The sequence below is a fragment of the Grammomys surdaster genome, unplaced genomic scaffold (genome assembly GCF_004785775.1).
Source record: "Grammomys surdaster isolate TR1022 unplaced genomic scaffold, NIH_TR_1.0 126248, whole genome shotgun sequence".
Classification (NCBI taxonomy): domain Eukaryota; kingdom Metazoa; phylum Chordata; class Mammalia; order Rodentia; family Muridae; genus Grammomys; species Grammomys surdaster.
In genome coordinates, this window is record NW_021621048.1 from 342,536 (window position 1) to 356,283 (window position 13,748).

At 45.1% G+C, this 13,748-nt stretch overlaps 1 protein-coding gene across 1 annotated transcript; it reads right to left on the reverse strand.

Moving 5' to 3' along the window:
• Positions 1 to 5,971: 5,971 nt before the first annotated feature.
• On the reverse strand, positions 5,972 to 13,516 carry Tmed3 (transmembrane p24 trafficking protein 3). Its single transcript, XM_028758948.1, has 3 exons — positions 13,228 to 13,516; positions 11,542 to 11,790; positions 5,972 to 6,760 (listed from the first exon to the last, which is right to left on the reverse strand). Exons 1-3 carry the CDS (start codon positions 13,402 to 13,404, stop codon positions 6,524 to 6,526), a joined length of 663 nt encoding a protein of 220 aa, XP_028614781.1. The 5' UTR covers positions 13,405 to 13,516; the 3' UTR covers positions 5,972 to 6,523.
• Between the last annotated feature and the right edge of the window lie 232 nt (positions 13,517 to 13,748).

Genomic DNA, 13,748 nt, shown 5'->3' on the forward strand with positions numbered 1-13,748 from the left:
ACTCGCCCCAACACTTGCCATGATAATTAGAACTCTGGTACCATAACTATTTTACTATTGCTAGGAATAGTAACTTAGGGTTGTTGTTTGAAACACATAATTTTTGAATTTTTAAACATTCACTTATTTGTTTATTTATCTATTTAGTGTGTGTGTGTGTGTGTGTGTGTGTGTGTGTGTGTGTGTGTGTGTGTAAGCTAGCACATGCATCTAAGGTGCATGTGTGGAGATGAGAAAATGATCTGTGGTAGTCTGTTTTATGGACCAAACTCAGGTCCTTGGCACCAAGCCCTTTGCCTACTGAGTCATCTTGCTAGCTCAAAACAAAATGTAAAGTGTCTTAGAGTTGGGAAAATAAACCCCAAATGTGCCCCAATGTCCCTCTATACCATTTCCAATTCATCTGTGTCATTTGAACTAAGAGAAAGCTGTTACCTGGCCCCCTGACCCACACACTTGATGGCCCTGAATGTCTGAGGCACTGGCAGGAAACATGAACGCTCATGCATGAGTCACTCTGGCCCCTCCCTCTATGGCTCTTTGTGCATTGTACAGTTTTTCAGTTACAACCATTGACCTATCATGCCTTCCATATGCTCCTCGAGGCAAATGTGCAATATTCTAGCCTGATGTGATAATTTGCTTTGAGTTCTGTTCACCAGAGGTCACAATCATTTTTTTTCTTTTCGTAACTTGATATTTCCTGAACTCCTTTCATCTTATTTTCAACATTCCTGTGGGGCTTTTTGTATATTTATTTATTCTTCTCTCATACCCTGACTGCAGTTTCCTGTCTCTCCTCTTCTTCTACTCCCTCCCCTTACCCACCTCCCTCTTCCCCAGATCCATCCCTCCTCTATTTCTCGTCAGGAAAAAGCAGGCTTCCCTGGCATATCAACCAAACATGGCATAACAAACTGTAACAAGACTAGGCACATGTCCTCATGTCAAGGCTGGACAAGGCAATCCAGTGGGAGGGTCACAAAAGCAGGCAAAACAGTTAGAGACAGCCCCCATTCCCTGTCAGAAGTCCCAAAAGAACACTAAGCTACAAAATCATAAAACATAAGCAGAGTGCCTAGGTCAGAGCATACAGGCTCCCTGATCGTCATTTCAGTCTCTATGAACCCCTACGAGCCCTGCTTAGTTGATTCTGTGATACAGTATCTTCTAGTGTTCTTGACCCCTTTCACTCCTATAACCCTTCATCCCCATCTTACTCAAGGTTCACTGAGCTTCATGTACTGTTTGTCTTCAAATCTCTGTATCTGCTCCTATCAGTTGCTGGATGAAACCTCTTTGAAGGCAGTTATGCTAGGCTCTGGTCTAGAAGTATAATTGGGTGCTTGTTTGTTTCGATTCTTGCCAGCCATGTTTGGTTCTATCCTAGGTCTCTGGGCTATCAAGCCTGTGGTTCCTGGCCCTCCAGTGTCAGGCATAGGCTCCCTCTCCTGGCTGGGTCTCAAGTTGGGCCATTCTTTGGCTGGCCACTCTCACAAGTTCTGAGCCACTGTTACCCCAGCATATCTCGTAGGCAGGACAAATTGTAGGTCCAAGGTCTTGTGGCTGTGTTGCTGTCCAATCCCTCTACTGTAAGTTGCCTGGTTACATAATATGGGCGTTTCAGGCTCCATACCCATTACTAGCCATGTATCTTTGTTAGGTGAATTTTCATCACTGACAAAAATCCCTCAGAGAATCAATCTACAAGAGGAAATAGATATTTGAGTTCAGGATTTCAACCCCTGTCATTTGGTTCCCATACTTTGGGCCTTCAGTAAGTCACAAGACCATGGAGGCGAAGATCTTGTCTGGAGTCAGGACAGGGGATTCATTTTAATCCAGTATCTTAATTGCCAGAAACATAAGTTCATACATTGAGATGACAATTTTTAAAAACTGAAATGCAGTTAGTTTTTCTCTTCTTGAAGGCAAACTATATAATAAGCCTGGTTATATTCAGAAAGTGACATAATGATCCTAGAGAGGGTCATGACTCTTTCTTCCTCTTGTATTACACAAAACACCCACCCCACTCCAACCTATTCTGTTTTGCTATGCAAACAATTGCCAAGATGACTTTTAAATCATTTACATATTTAATTTGTCTGTAAGAGTGTGTCCACACATGTGTATGATGAGATGGGAGAGGGAGAGGGAAGGGAGAGAAAGAGGAGGAGAGAGAGGAAGGAAGGAGGGAGAGAGAGATTGGAGAGACGGGAGAAGAGGAGAAGGAGGGAGAGAGAGAGAGAGAGAGGGAGAGAAAATATATTGAGAAGGGGCATAAACATGTCATGACACACATGTGGAGGTCAGAGACAACAAAGGAGTGATTCTCTCCCTCTACCATGTGCGTCCCAGGGATTGAACTCAATTTCTCAGGATTGGCAGCAAGTACTTTTAACTAGTGAACCACCCAACGACCAAAACAACCCATGGCTTTTTAAAGCTGCTATTGAAGCCAATCCCAAAGGAAGCAGCATACTTGGATTGGCATTCATTGGAGAGCTTCAGGAGGAGCTGCTTCATTGTCTTTGAATGTCAGAAAAGTAGCAGACAATTTTGTAAACCATTTACAACTTCATCCCTATATTTCTACAGCTTGGAAGTCTTATTCAACTCTCAAACACATGGGATCTTCTTAGAAAACAAAAAAGGCCATCAGCTGGTGGGGAGAATGTGTGATGATAATTCAGCGGCCCCCTTAGATTTTGAGATGGGAAGAACATGTTTAAAGCAAGCAAACAACAAAAATAAAACCTCTATATTTCTGTATACCCCTCGAGACCATCTAATTCCTACTAGCCTTGAGCTTCTTTTGCAACTACTGTCTTCTCTACGTAGCACATCCTCCTGGGTTACTGACTAGTTTGCCTCAATGTCTTACAGCCACTTCATAGCTCTGAATCAATGTCTGTTCTTCGAGTTCTCTTTTGAACCATTATGAATGCAGACTCCCTACCGATTCAGGAATACAATAACATATTGTGGTAGTCTGAATATCCTTGCCCCATGGGAAGTGGCATGATTAGGAGGTGCAGCCTTGTTGGAGGAAGTGTGTCACTGTGTAGGTAGGCCTTGGAGGGTTCCTATGCCTAGCTCTACACTCTTCCTGGCTGCCTGGAGAAGACAGTCTTCTTCTGGCTGCCTTCAAATCAAGATGTAAAACTCTCCACTTCTCCAGCACCATGTCTGCCTGCATGCTGCCATGCTTCCCACCATGATGATAATAGACTGAACCTCTGATACAGTAAGCCAGCTCCAATTAAATGTTTTCCTTTAAAAGAATTGCCTTGGTTATGGTGTCTCTTCACAGCAATGGAAACCCTAGCTAAGATATACATATATATTAATTTGATACCTGGCAGGAGGCTCATGATTTGACCCTGTTTAGAAAAAAAAATATTTTAACCAGTGTCTACTTAGGGTAGTCCTGTGGAGGGTGTCTGACAGCAATGATACGTGACCCTCAAATTTTACAGCTCTTTCATACCATACTTCAGTAATCTGATTGGCACAGGGCTGTGTCCCAGGGCAGCCAAAATCAGCACCATAGGGGCCAGTCCCAGACTGTTGAAATTCATAAGGACTTTAGAGATGCCCCTGCAGAAGCTCCACTTGTTTCTGAAACCTATGGTAAGAAGCACATCATATTTCATTGGCTTTCTCTCCACTGTTTTCCTCGCTCCCACTTCTTCTCCCTCCTCTGTGGGACTTAGACACAGGTTCCTGAAAATGCCAACCTTATACCTTCTGTGTACCCAGCCCTCAGTTTTGAAAAGCCTCTCCTCCCTTGAGAATACTGACCCTCAAAGGAAGTCAGAACTCTTTCTCTTCCCATGGGGATTCTGAGTCTCCTGGGTAAGCTGATAACAGCTGCGCCATCCACCTGCCAGCAACAGCCACGTTTAAACTCAAATAGATTTTGCTAGAAGAGAGTGAATTCTGCTCAACAATGATGCATACGGCTGAACGCCCTGTCCAGTCAGAACACTCTCTCATGTTCACATCACCAATAAGGACAGTTCAGAACAAGCAGTTCGTCATCATCTTGTCCTTGATGACACGATGATGTATGGTAGACCTGGATTCAAATCCCAAAAGGCCAAACCAACTGAGGATTTCCTACTCAAATGCAACAGTGAACATCTCCTTCTGCTTGTGAAATGGGAATCTCCCCCAGGAAGGCCAGGCTTGAAGTGAGGGAGTACCTTCTTTCTTTTTCTTGAATACACAAAGAAGGCTGGAGAAACTATAAAGTCTCCCACATTTTAAAATGTGTATCTAAAACCTCTCATAAGGAATACAGGGATCTGAGAGACACCATCTAGGCATTAATTCGTTATGACTATTGGGTGCATCAAAAGGCACCAAAGGGACTTGAGATCCATTACCCAGTATGTGCTCGGATTTCCCATCTTTCCTTTTCCTCCCTGAACTCATATTCCCATTCATCTCTCCTTCACGCCATACCTCCTCTATGTTTAAATTTTTATTTGCAGTATCTTATTAGATTTCTCTATCTAAAACTCTTTCATTTTAAATGTTGCTTCACCGACAATATTGAACTCAACAGGCTAAAAATTATGTCTTTGGAACTAGTTAATTATTAAATTTGTTAGTATATACATGCTCAAAAATATTTGGCAGGGGGGCTGGAGAGATGGCTCAGTGGTTAAGAGCACTGACTGTTCTGCCAGGGGTCCTGAGTTCAATTCCTAGCAACCACATGGTGGCTCACAACCATCTGTAATGTAATTCGATGCACTCTCAGTGTACTCATATAAAAAAAATAAATAAATCTTTAAAAAAAATATTTGGCAGACAATGAAAAAAATTATAAGTTTCACTGCAAACATTATCCAAAATTGAATGAATGGGCAGTGTCTCCATTAGTCTGTGTTTTTAATAGTTAAATAAAGTTATATTAATAAAGCAGGGAGTACTAGCAATTCTTTTTGTGTTTTCTCAAAGTTAGGAGAACATTTTCTCTCTCTCAATGAAATATGATATGAGAAGTTGTATGACAGCAATGATCTTGACTCCTCAGACTCCTCAGTGACTAAAGGAAACTATGTTCAAGTTGGTGGTTCCCATAGAAGCCGAGGCTGGCAAGGGGCATCCAGCTAGGGAGCATTTAAGAAGTACAGATGACAGCTAGATGTGGTGGTGTACATCAGTTAAAACAGAACTCAGGAGAACTGAGAGCTGGAGGCTAACCTGAGCTACATAGTAAGAACTGTCCCAAGACAGAACCAAAAGTAGCAGCTTCAGGATATTCTCTGTTAATCTAGAGGTAGCCACGTGGCTGTCAATCTAGATAGCAGATCCATGAAAGTTTAGTGGTTCTCACTCTGCCCTACAGTTTAATAAACAGTCTTTTAGATACATATAAATAGTTCTTAAATTCAAAATAAGAGATAAAATACCATCAAAAGCACAGAGAACAAACCTACCTTCAATCAAGCTAAGGAGTAAGGTTTCCAAGCCAGCTTCTCAAAGGATTGTTCTTTCTCAGTGTGTTACTGTCAGCTTGGATTGCCACATTCCTTGCTAGCTTTCCTTTAGATGGACTTCCTATCTTCCTCCCGGACCCACCATACTCCATAAGTGTGCATTAATTCCTTCCTCAGGGAAGGACATTGAAGCAAATATGATGGAGCCACCCTAAATTGAGAGATGACATCGGATTAATGGGAAATGAGGCAACAGATCATGGACATAGGGCTTGCTTGTTGCCACAGAGGAAACCATGTATGCACAGCCTGCTGAGCGAACAGAATGGGAAAGGATCTTCCTGTTGCCATTCCCTTGGGAGAGGCATGGTTCACTGGCTCCTCTCAACATCTCTACCCATCCTGGATACAGCTCCAACCCACCCACTTTCTCTATCACACTGTTTATATACGCACTCAGGCTCCACATCAAGCTAGATATTTCTTTAAGAAAAAGAAATAGAGGTACACCAGTCCAGAGTGCTCAATCTTGGTTTTTATTAGCAGTTTTGCCTCCAGGAGACATAGATCACCAAGGGCACTCAGTCTCTATGTGGGTCCTGGTTGTATGCCTGACCCTACTGCTTTCAGGTTAGACCTGCTTTCCCCAAGTTTAGAGAGGCCCATGAAGGGAAGGCAAAAACTCAGGGTTCCTTACTCCTCAAGATGGAAGAAGACACAACAACCTAATGACCGATGTATCATGGAGTAGTGGCAGAACCCTAAGCTGCCCTGGAGGCCCAGGGTACTTGGAGTTCTCAGACTGGATGCTGGATCACTGCCCTCCCATAGTCGCCAATCCCTAAGTTGACCCGTAAACATTTTTGGCCAATGTTACACACATAATACAATCAGATTACTGGGCTCTGTGAGCTTCAGTTGCTGGAGTGCAAGGATTAGATATGTGCACAAACAACAAAGTGTGGCCTTTGGTCTCCTTGCAGCCCTCCCTTTCCCCTGTGTCACACCACCATCCCTGAAGGCTGAGACCCTAGAGGTGTGAGGGGCTACGGGGTAGGACTGCAGGGCTAGGAGTGAACCGCTCTGTTAATGGGCCGTTTTTCTGTAAAGAAGCTTTTCAGCAGTAGCACCTGGCTGAAGCTGACCACAAACAGGGCAATAGTCTCCCCTACAGACCAGTAAGACACTCGACTATTAAGGTCTTCAGCTCGGGCTCGGTCCTGGGCCTCCCGCAGTCGATAATGTGTCTGGGAGTCGATCACAGTCTTCAGAGCCTCGTGAATAGTTACACAGGCAGACTCCATCTAGGCAGGAAGAAAAAAGTAGTCAGTTGCTAACCCTAAGCCAGGCAGGGTAGAATCCAGCAGCCAAGGTTTTCCACAAAATCCTATATACTAGCTACTGGTGCCTCTGAAGGGTCTGTGTTAAGCACTTTATGTGGTTTTACAATCCTACAGATAACCTAAGGGGAGGGAGCTCAGAGAAAGCAAATTATTCAATCATACAAGTTTAACAAGTGACAGAATCAGCCTATGTGTGCAAGCCCTATCCTGTGTCTCTTATCCTGTGTCTCATAATGCTCTGACTGACTCCATCACCACCTCCAGTCAAGGACAGTCAGATTGTAGCTTACGTATCCTTTATTGATGAGGAAATTGATCTCAAAGAGGCTACATGAACTCCTTGAAATACACAACTAACAAGCCGTGCAAACTAGACCCAATTATGCCGGACTTCTACTGTATAACGGATGCCTACAGTTTCATGTATAAACACAAACACGTGTGAACATACAACCATGCACATACACACATACGCTGACGCCTAACTTCACAATATCTTATGCCTTCTAGAACAGTCTATGTTGGAGACAGATCTCTGCAAATGTCTGCACCACCACCACCACCAGTCCTTACTCCCTACCCAGGAATTTAAGACAGGGGGAGCCACCATTTCTGTAGTTACAATGTTACTTGGAATAGCTGACCTTGAGACAAGAGAGGAAGATAATACTGCAGTCGGATCTACTCACACAAGCCCTTACAGCAGAGATTCTCTCTAGCTGGAACAAAGAAGAAAACTCTACAAAAATCAGCAAAATGTCTCAAGGGTCTGTCAATGAAACAGGGTCCTTGGCCATATGGGAATCTGGCCAGTAACTGGCTAACAAGAATGCAGACACTTCCTCTTCTAGGTAAACACACAACTGCATCTTAGCTCTCTGAGACGATGAGAAGAGGACCACTGAGCCTGCTCAGACTCTCAGCACCCAGAGTTGTGAGGTGAGAAATGGGTGTGGCATTCAGCCACCATGACTGTGGTAATAGACAGCTAATACATGAGGCCTGCTGAACAGCATGAGTCCTTACTCTAGCACTGTGATTACCTGCACAAGACTGGGCTTGTCAACATTGTCATGGAAGAAAGGGTCACAAGGCCCAGCCTCTTACTGAGAATCTACAGCAGTTAACTGTTGCTAGGAGTGAATCAGCAACTGGTAAGTCATTCATGTTCTAATAAATAACCTTTACTCATGTTCCTAACAATCATTAGAAGTAATCTTAACTAACTAAACCCATTGGTTCATAAAAAACAGTAAGAATGGGGTTGGACACATGGCTCATGGAGAAACCTATGGTTAAAGGCACTGGCTGCTCTTTGGTATACAGCTATACATATAGGCAAACAATCATACACATAAAATAATAAATCTTTTAATATAGAAATGGCAAACTAGAATTGAGTAATGTGAACAGTGTAGTGGAGGAAGCCCTGAGTAAATGAAGCCCTGAGTGAGTGTGCTCTGATGACACGAGCACAGCCATGTCAAGGACCCCAATGCCTTCCTCAACTACATCATTAACAGTGGTTCTCAACCTGTGGGTCTCCTTTGGACACGGAGGTCGCCTAAGACCATCAAAATATCAGATATTTACATGATGATTCATAACCATAGCAGAATTATAGTTATAAAGTAGCAATGAAAAGAATTTTATGGTTGGGGTTATCACAACATGAGAACTATATTAAAGGGTCACAGCATTAGGAAGGTTGAGAACTACTGCCTTAGACCCATGAGAAAATAGACTAAGCTCAGAGAAATGACAAAGCCTTCCTTCATGGTCCTAGTACAAATGTTGACCGTCTGTACAGGAACTATCCATTGTAGCTTCCTCCCTCAGACCTTTACAGACTAAAGTGTTTGCCTTACAGAGACTGCCCCTATCGAGAGTAACTAAGCCTGCCTCCTTCTTCGGCGGTATATAACAACCCTGCCTCCTTGTTTATCTGATTAATAACTGAACTTCCTTGTATAGTTATATGCAACCATCTCACCTCCCTGTCCCACTGTAGATAACAATACCCTGACCTTCCAGTGTGCTGAGGCTTCTCTGTCAAGGAGCCCAAACCACCTGATCCCAGCTTTTCTTTCTGTGTGTCTATGTGTTTGTCTTTTCTTCACTCTCTCGCCATCCCAGTCAGGTCCAAGTGCCTGGAGCTCTCCTGGATGCAGTATAATAGGATAAACTATGACGCAGTCTCAGAAATGCAGTAAAAAGAGAGTTGAAGAGGATTTCTATGACAGTCAGTTATAAAAATCAAAATAATAAAGAGATAAAAAGTAGTGTTGTGTGCTAGTTTGAACAAGCAAAAGAAATATAGGAAGACTAAACTTAAGAATGTCCTTAGAGAAAAAATATACATTAATAACAAATTATACACAGCCAAAACAAGAAAGTGATTGCAAAAGACAGCTCCACTGTCTAGCAGAAAAGGCCTCTTAGTTCCAGGAGACCAAGGCAGTATACATGGGCTTGCTGCTCCTCACTCTCTGCTTCCAGAGAGCCCTAAAGTTGACACAGCACTGGCAGAAGAAGATCTCTGTTAAGAAGGCCCCTATGCTGGATGGGAGTGGGCTTGGGGGGAGTTTAAAGTCAGAGAACTTAGGAGCAAAGAAGATCATTGGAAGGAAAAATGGATAAAGACACATACATGTGTGGTGTGTGTTCCGTCATGGGCTGTGTATCTGCATATCTGTATGTATGTATACAAATATGTGCAAACACACATGCTTTCAATTTTATAAATCCACAGGCACTTTGTTTTTAAGCACCAGGGAATGGCTCCTTTTATTCTTCTAGTTAGAAATCCACTCTCTAAGTTCATTTCTGTCACAGCACACTTGGAACCTGGTGGTCACTGGATCCAGAGTGGGAATTCCTCCAACCCTTGGCCCTAGCCTGACACTTCAGCACAGGTCCACTCCCTCTCCATACTGCTAACTGAAGACAAGCCTCCAGCACATGAACCCCTGGGGTAGCGGGGGACATCTATCAACCATAGCACACGATTTGGACACATGGCCTAAACCCTCCCCAAAGCAGTATGTCACCGACAGTGACACACACCAGAGAGCATCCACTTACCTTCAGTGCAAACTACCTCCCCATCCACTGGGTCTCCCACTGGTACTAGTCTACCACAAAGCTTGTTACCACAACATTTCAGTTAGTTGCTTCAGGGGATGTGGGAAAACAGGCATTGGCTAAAAGGGGAACCATATGATACTGAGTAAAAATGGGCTAGTGAAAGAGGAACTTTACACATTCTACCTGCACTCCTCACTGCAATAGAGTCACACTGGAACTGAAGCTCCGAGAAAGGCATTCTCCATTGCTCTAACGCATTAACCTTTCCTCTCTCACTTTCTCCCACTGGTACAAGAGGGATTCCTTAAACTTCTAGTTTCATCAGTGACGCACAGAACAATCTATCCCTTCAGCTGGATCTTCTAACTTCTATTTAAATAGCCAAGGGTACACAGTGGGTACTGTACTGGATAACGCAACTCCATTCCCTAACAGTCCAGAGATGGTGAAAGACTGGGCCTGAGCCACAGAGACACAGAACAGAAAGCACACAGGAAGAAAGACTGGCCTCCTTAGAGACTTGAGACATTCTGGCTTTGGTCTTGAAATAAGATGGTTATTCCTGTCTTACAGGTTCCCCAGGCCATGGTGATCAGTCAGAAGACAAATGTTTGGAGAACTCCTTTGGGTGTAATGCCTCCTACACCGAGGTATTAAGAAAATAAAGGTAGATAGATATCAGATTCCTGGCCCTTGGAAAGTCCAGCCTGTATGTAGGAGGAAGGAAGAGCTTCTATAGAAAGAGAGAAAACTCTAAATAGAGGCTGGGGTTGTCAATAATCTTGAGAGGCATGGGGGTCAATGGAAACTACCCATCCTTCACAGCTGCCAAAACTTCTCTTCCACAGTGGGTATTTGTTGTTCAGAGACTGTACTTCATAGCCGCCCTGTCCTGACTTATTACACAAGTGGTCACCAAAGGGACATGAAAAGAAGTGCTGTGTGTGTCACTACAGGCCACAGCTTTGAAGGGACAGCTGGGCCTTTCTCATTTCTACCTCTTTTGGTATACAGAGACAGAGAACTCTGAAGCCTGAGGGAAGGGAGAAGGATGGTGAGAAAGAGCCTTGAGGCTCGGGACATAGTTCTATAGTAAAGCATGTGTTTAGCAAGCACAAGGCCCCAAGTTCAGAAAAGAAAGGAAGGGAAAGAGGAAGAGATGGAGAGATAGCAAGAAAGGGGAAAGGTGGAAAAGAGGAGAAGGAGATAAAGAAAAATGAAGAGGAAATGAGAATAAAAAAACAGAGCCTAGATTCCCAAGTCACCATCCAACTTTTCCAAACTTCCCTAAGAACAGACTCCCAGTGTGCAGGCACTGGACAGACATATGGGTTTGTTATGGCAGCTTGTCTTACCCTCACCAACACTCCTGAAGCAGGACGTTGGTCCTCATGATCTGAAAATATCACACATCAGACAGGTACATGACAGAAGTTTGGAAGAGGGGCTGTGCCAGAGAAAGACAGCTGGACGGGTGGAGAGGGAAAGTGTCAGTAGGGGAGGGCTCCGGCTAGAAACGGGAGTCTAGAAGTGGCATGGAGTCTTTTACATCTAGATGGTCATTCTGGCTCATCAGCTAGGACAAGGACAAAAAAGCAGGAACATACTGAGAGCGGGAGGATTCCCTTAGTCCTGTCACTGTCACACACACTCACCTGAGTGAGAGCTGTGACCCTATTCCCCATGTCTGGGAGAATGGGGGGCTCGTCACCCATTTGGAAGTCAAAGTAGACGGTCTTGTGAGAGAAGGTGGAGAACTCATTACTGAAGCAAAACCGATAAACGCCCTTGGCCTCCGTCTTGTACGTGAAGCTGTCATATTGCTTCTTGGTCTCCCTGTAGATAATGTTGCCCATGGGGTCTTCCACATAGCAGTCCACGTCATAGTGGCCTCCTGTGATAACCTGACAACCACAAAAGTGTGCAGTTACGGGGAGGCAACCAGTACTCTGAGATGCTGCACAACAGGGACCACACTAAGCATTCTATAATTTAACCCTTGCCATTTTCCCACAGATACCATGACATTTCCCATCCTACTGAGCTTTAGCAGTTGAGTAAGAGGCAGTGACCACTGTACTCAATATTTTTCTTGAGACTACAACAAAACATTTGAAAGAAGCAATTCAAGGAAATACATTCAAATTTATTTGGCTCACAAACAAATTGGAGGGCATAGTTCATCAGGGAAAAGGCACAGTGTCTGGAGCATGAAAGCTGTGGAGGGATAAGTCACAGGGCATCCAGAGTCAGGAAGCAGAGAGAGATGAATGCTAGTATTCAGCTGGTTTCTTTCTATTCAGCCTGGTGAATGATGGTACTCACACTTAGGGTGGCTCTTCCCACTTCAATCTAATCTAGAAACCCCTTCACAGACATGCCCAGAGGCTTATCTCCTCGGTGATTTATATTTCACCCCACTGATGGGGCATGCCTACCCCCAATGGCTTCTGGAGCCTCACTGGCCACATCAAGAACACTGTTCTTGTTCTTAGGCTGCCTGTGCTGAGACAGGCACATACACACACTTTGAATGTTGTCTACAGATGTAAGAGGAAGTCTCATCAGTGACTCCATCATACATGGAGTTGTCTTCAAGCAGAAGCAACCTTCAGAGCTTCTACCATAGAAGGGCTGCTCACTGTACACAACTAGGCTGCCTGTGTCAGCTCATTTCTAGAAGTCTTCCTTTACTGTGCTCTCTCATCCCTCTGACCTAGACCCGCTCATTAACCCTAGGGGATAGAGCCTTCACCAAAGCAACTGTTAGCTATGACACTGGCCATGGAGACAAACGTGTGGGACCTAAATTTCCTGAGCCATATGGTAAGCAAAGAGGCAAGCCACAGGGCCACACCATTGGGGAGGGAGTGTGTGTGACTGTCCTCGTGTATACACTGCCAGGGTTCGAAGTCTGCACTGAACCCTCCTTTCCAAAAACCCCTTAATCACTCCAACTATCTCACTCCAACCGTAAACGATGCAGCTGGCTTCAGCACCTGCAAGACCTGCAGCTCAAGAGACAGTTGGGACAGACTGCCAGCCTGTGTCCAGCTAATTAATACTGGTGTTCATAGAGTCGAAGGTACTTGGGGAGGTCATTCTGATCAATTCTGCAGGGGGCGACAGTAAGCGATAACAGGCCTCCCCATCTTGGGTGCTCACCTGTAGCCTGCCTAACTCTCCAATCCCCCTGGCCCTGGCAGATACAAACGTTTCTTATCAGGGAGAAGTCAACCGGTCAAGGGTTATCCCCGACCCCCTCAGCCTTTGGTGGCTAATCTTGGCCTCTCCAGGTGGTGGCGCACCAGCAGCCGGGTGAGACGCGGCTAGGGCCGCACCTGGTAATCCAGAGAGAACTTCACGCCCTGCTCCACCTCTTCGTGGAAGCACTGCTTGGCGTTGTCCGGCAGCTCGAAGGTGAGCTCAGCGCTCCGCAGTGGCTCGGCCCGTAGAAAGAGCAGAAGCAGCAGCAGCAGCATCTGGAAGGAAGACGCGCGCGGAGCCTCGTTGCCCATGATGCTCTGGGCCTGGTCCTCTCTAGGCTCCAGCGCAGCGACAGCAGGGACAGCAGGGAGCGGGGAGGGGCCCCCTGAAGAGACGTGGCGCGAGCTCAGCACAGCGGTTCCGGGTGGCGGAGACTGTGCGCAGCCGCACACCGGAGAGGTGGGCGGGGAACCTTTTCGCCCGCTGCGCAAGCGCATCACTGAGATGATGAGCAAATGTGTCTGCTGCAGGTTTTGGAATCTGTAGCTTCTCCGTGCGTTCCTCCAACTCTTGTAGTCAGAAACCGCTGGGCTTCTAGTCTGTTTCTGACTTACTGTCGCTTAGTGTCTGCCATGTCTCACCAGACATATGGGAT

Bases quoted from the DNA above. Each gene is read 5' to 3' on its own strand.
- Tmed3 (XM_028758948.1), bottom strand. From the start codon at position 13,404: ATGGGCAACGAGGCTCCGCGCGCGTCTTCCTTCCAGATGCTGCTGCTG. The intron at 11,791-13,227 runs GTGCGGCCCTAG...TGTGGTTGTCAG, and splicing joins AGTTCTCTCTGGATTACCAG to GTTATCACAGGAGGCCACTA. The intron at 6,761-11,541 runs GTGAGTGTGTGT...CTTCCTGCCTAG, and splicing joins GGGTCACAGCTCTCACTCAG to ATGGAGTCTGCCTGTGTAAC.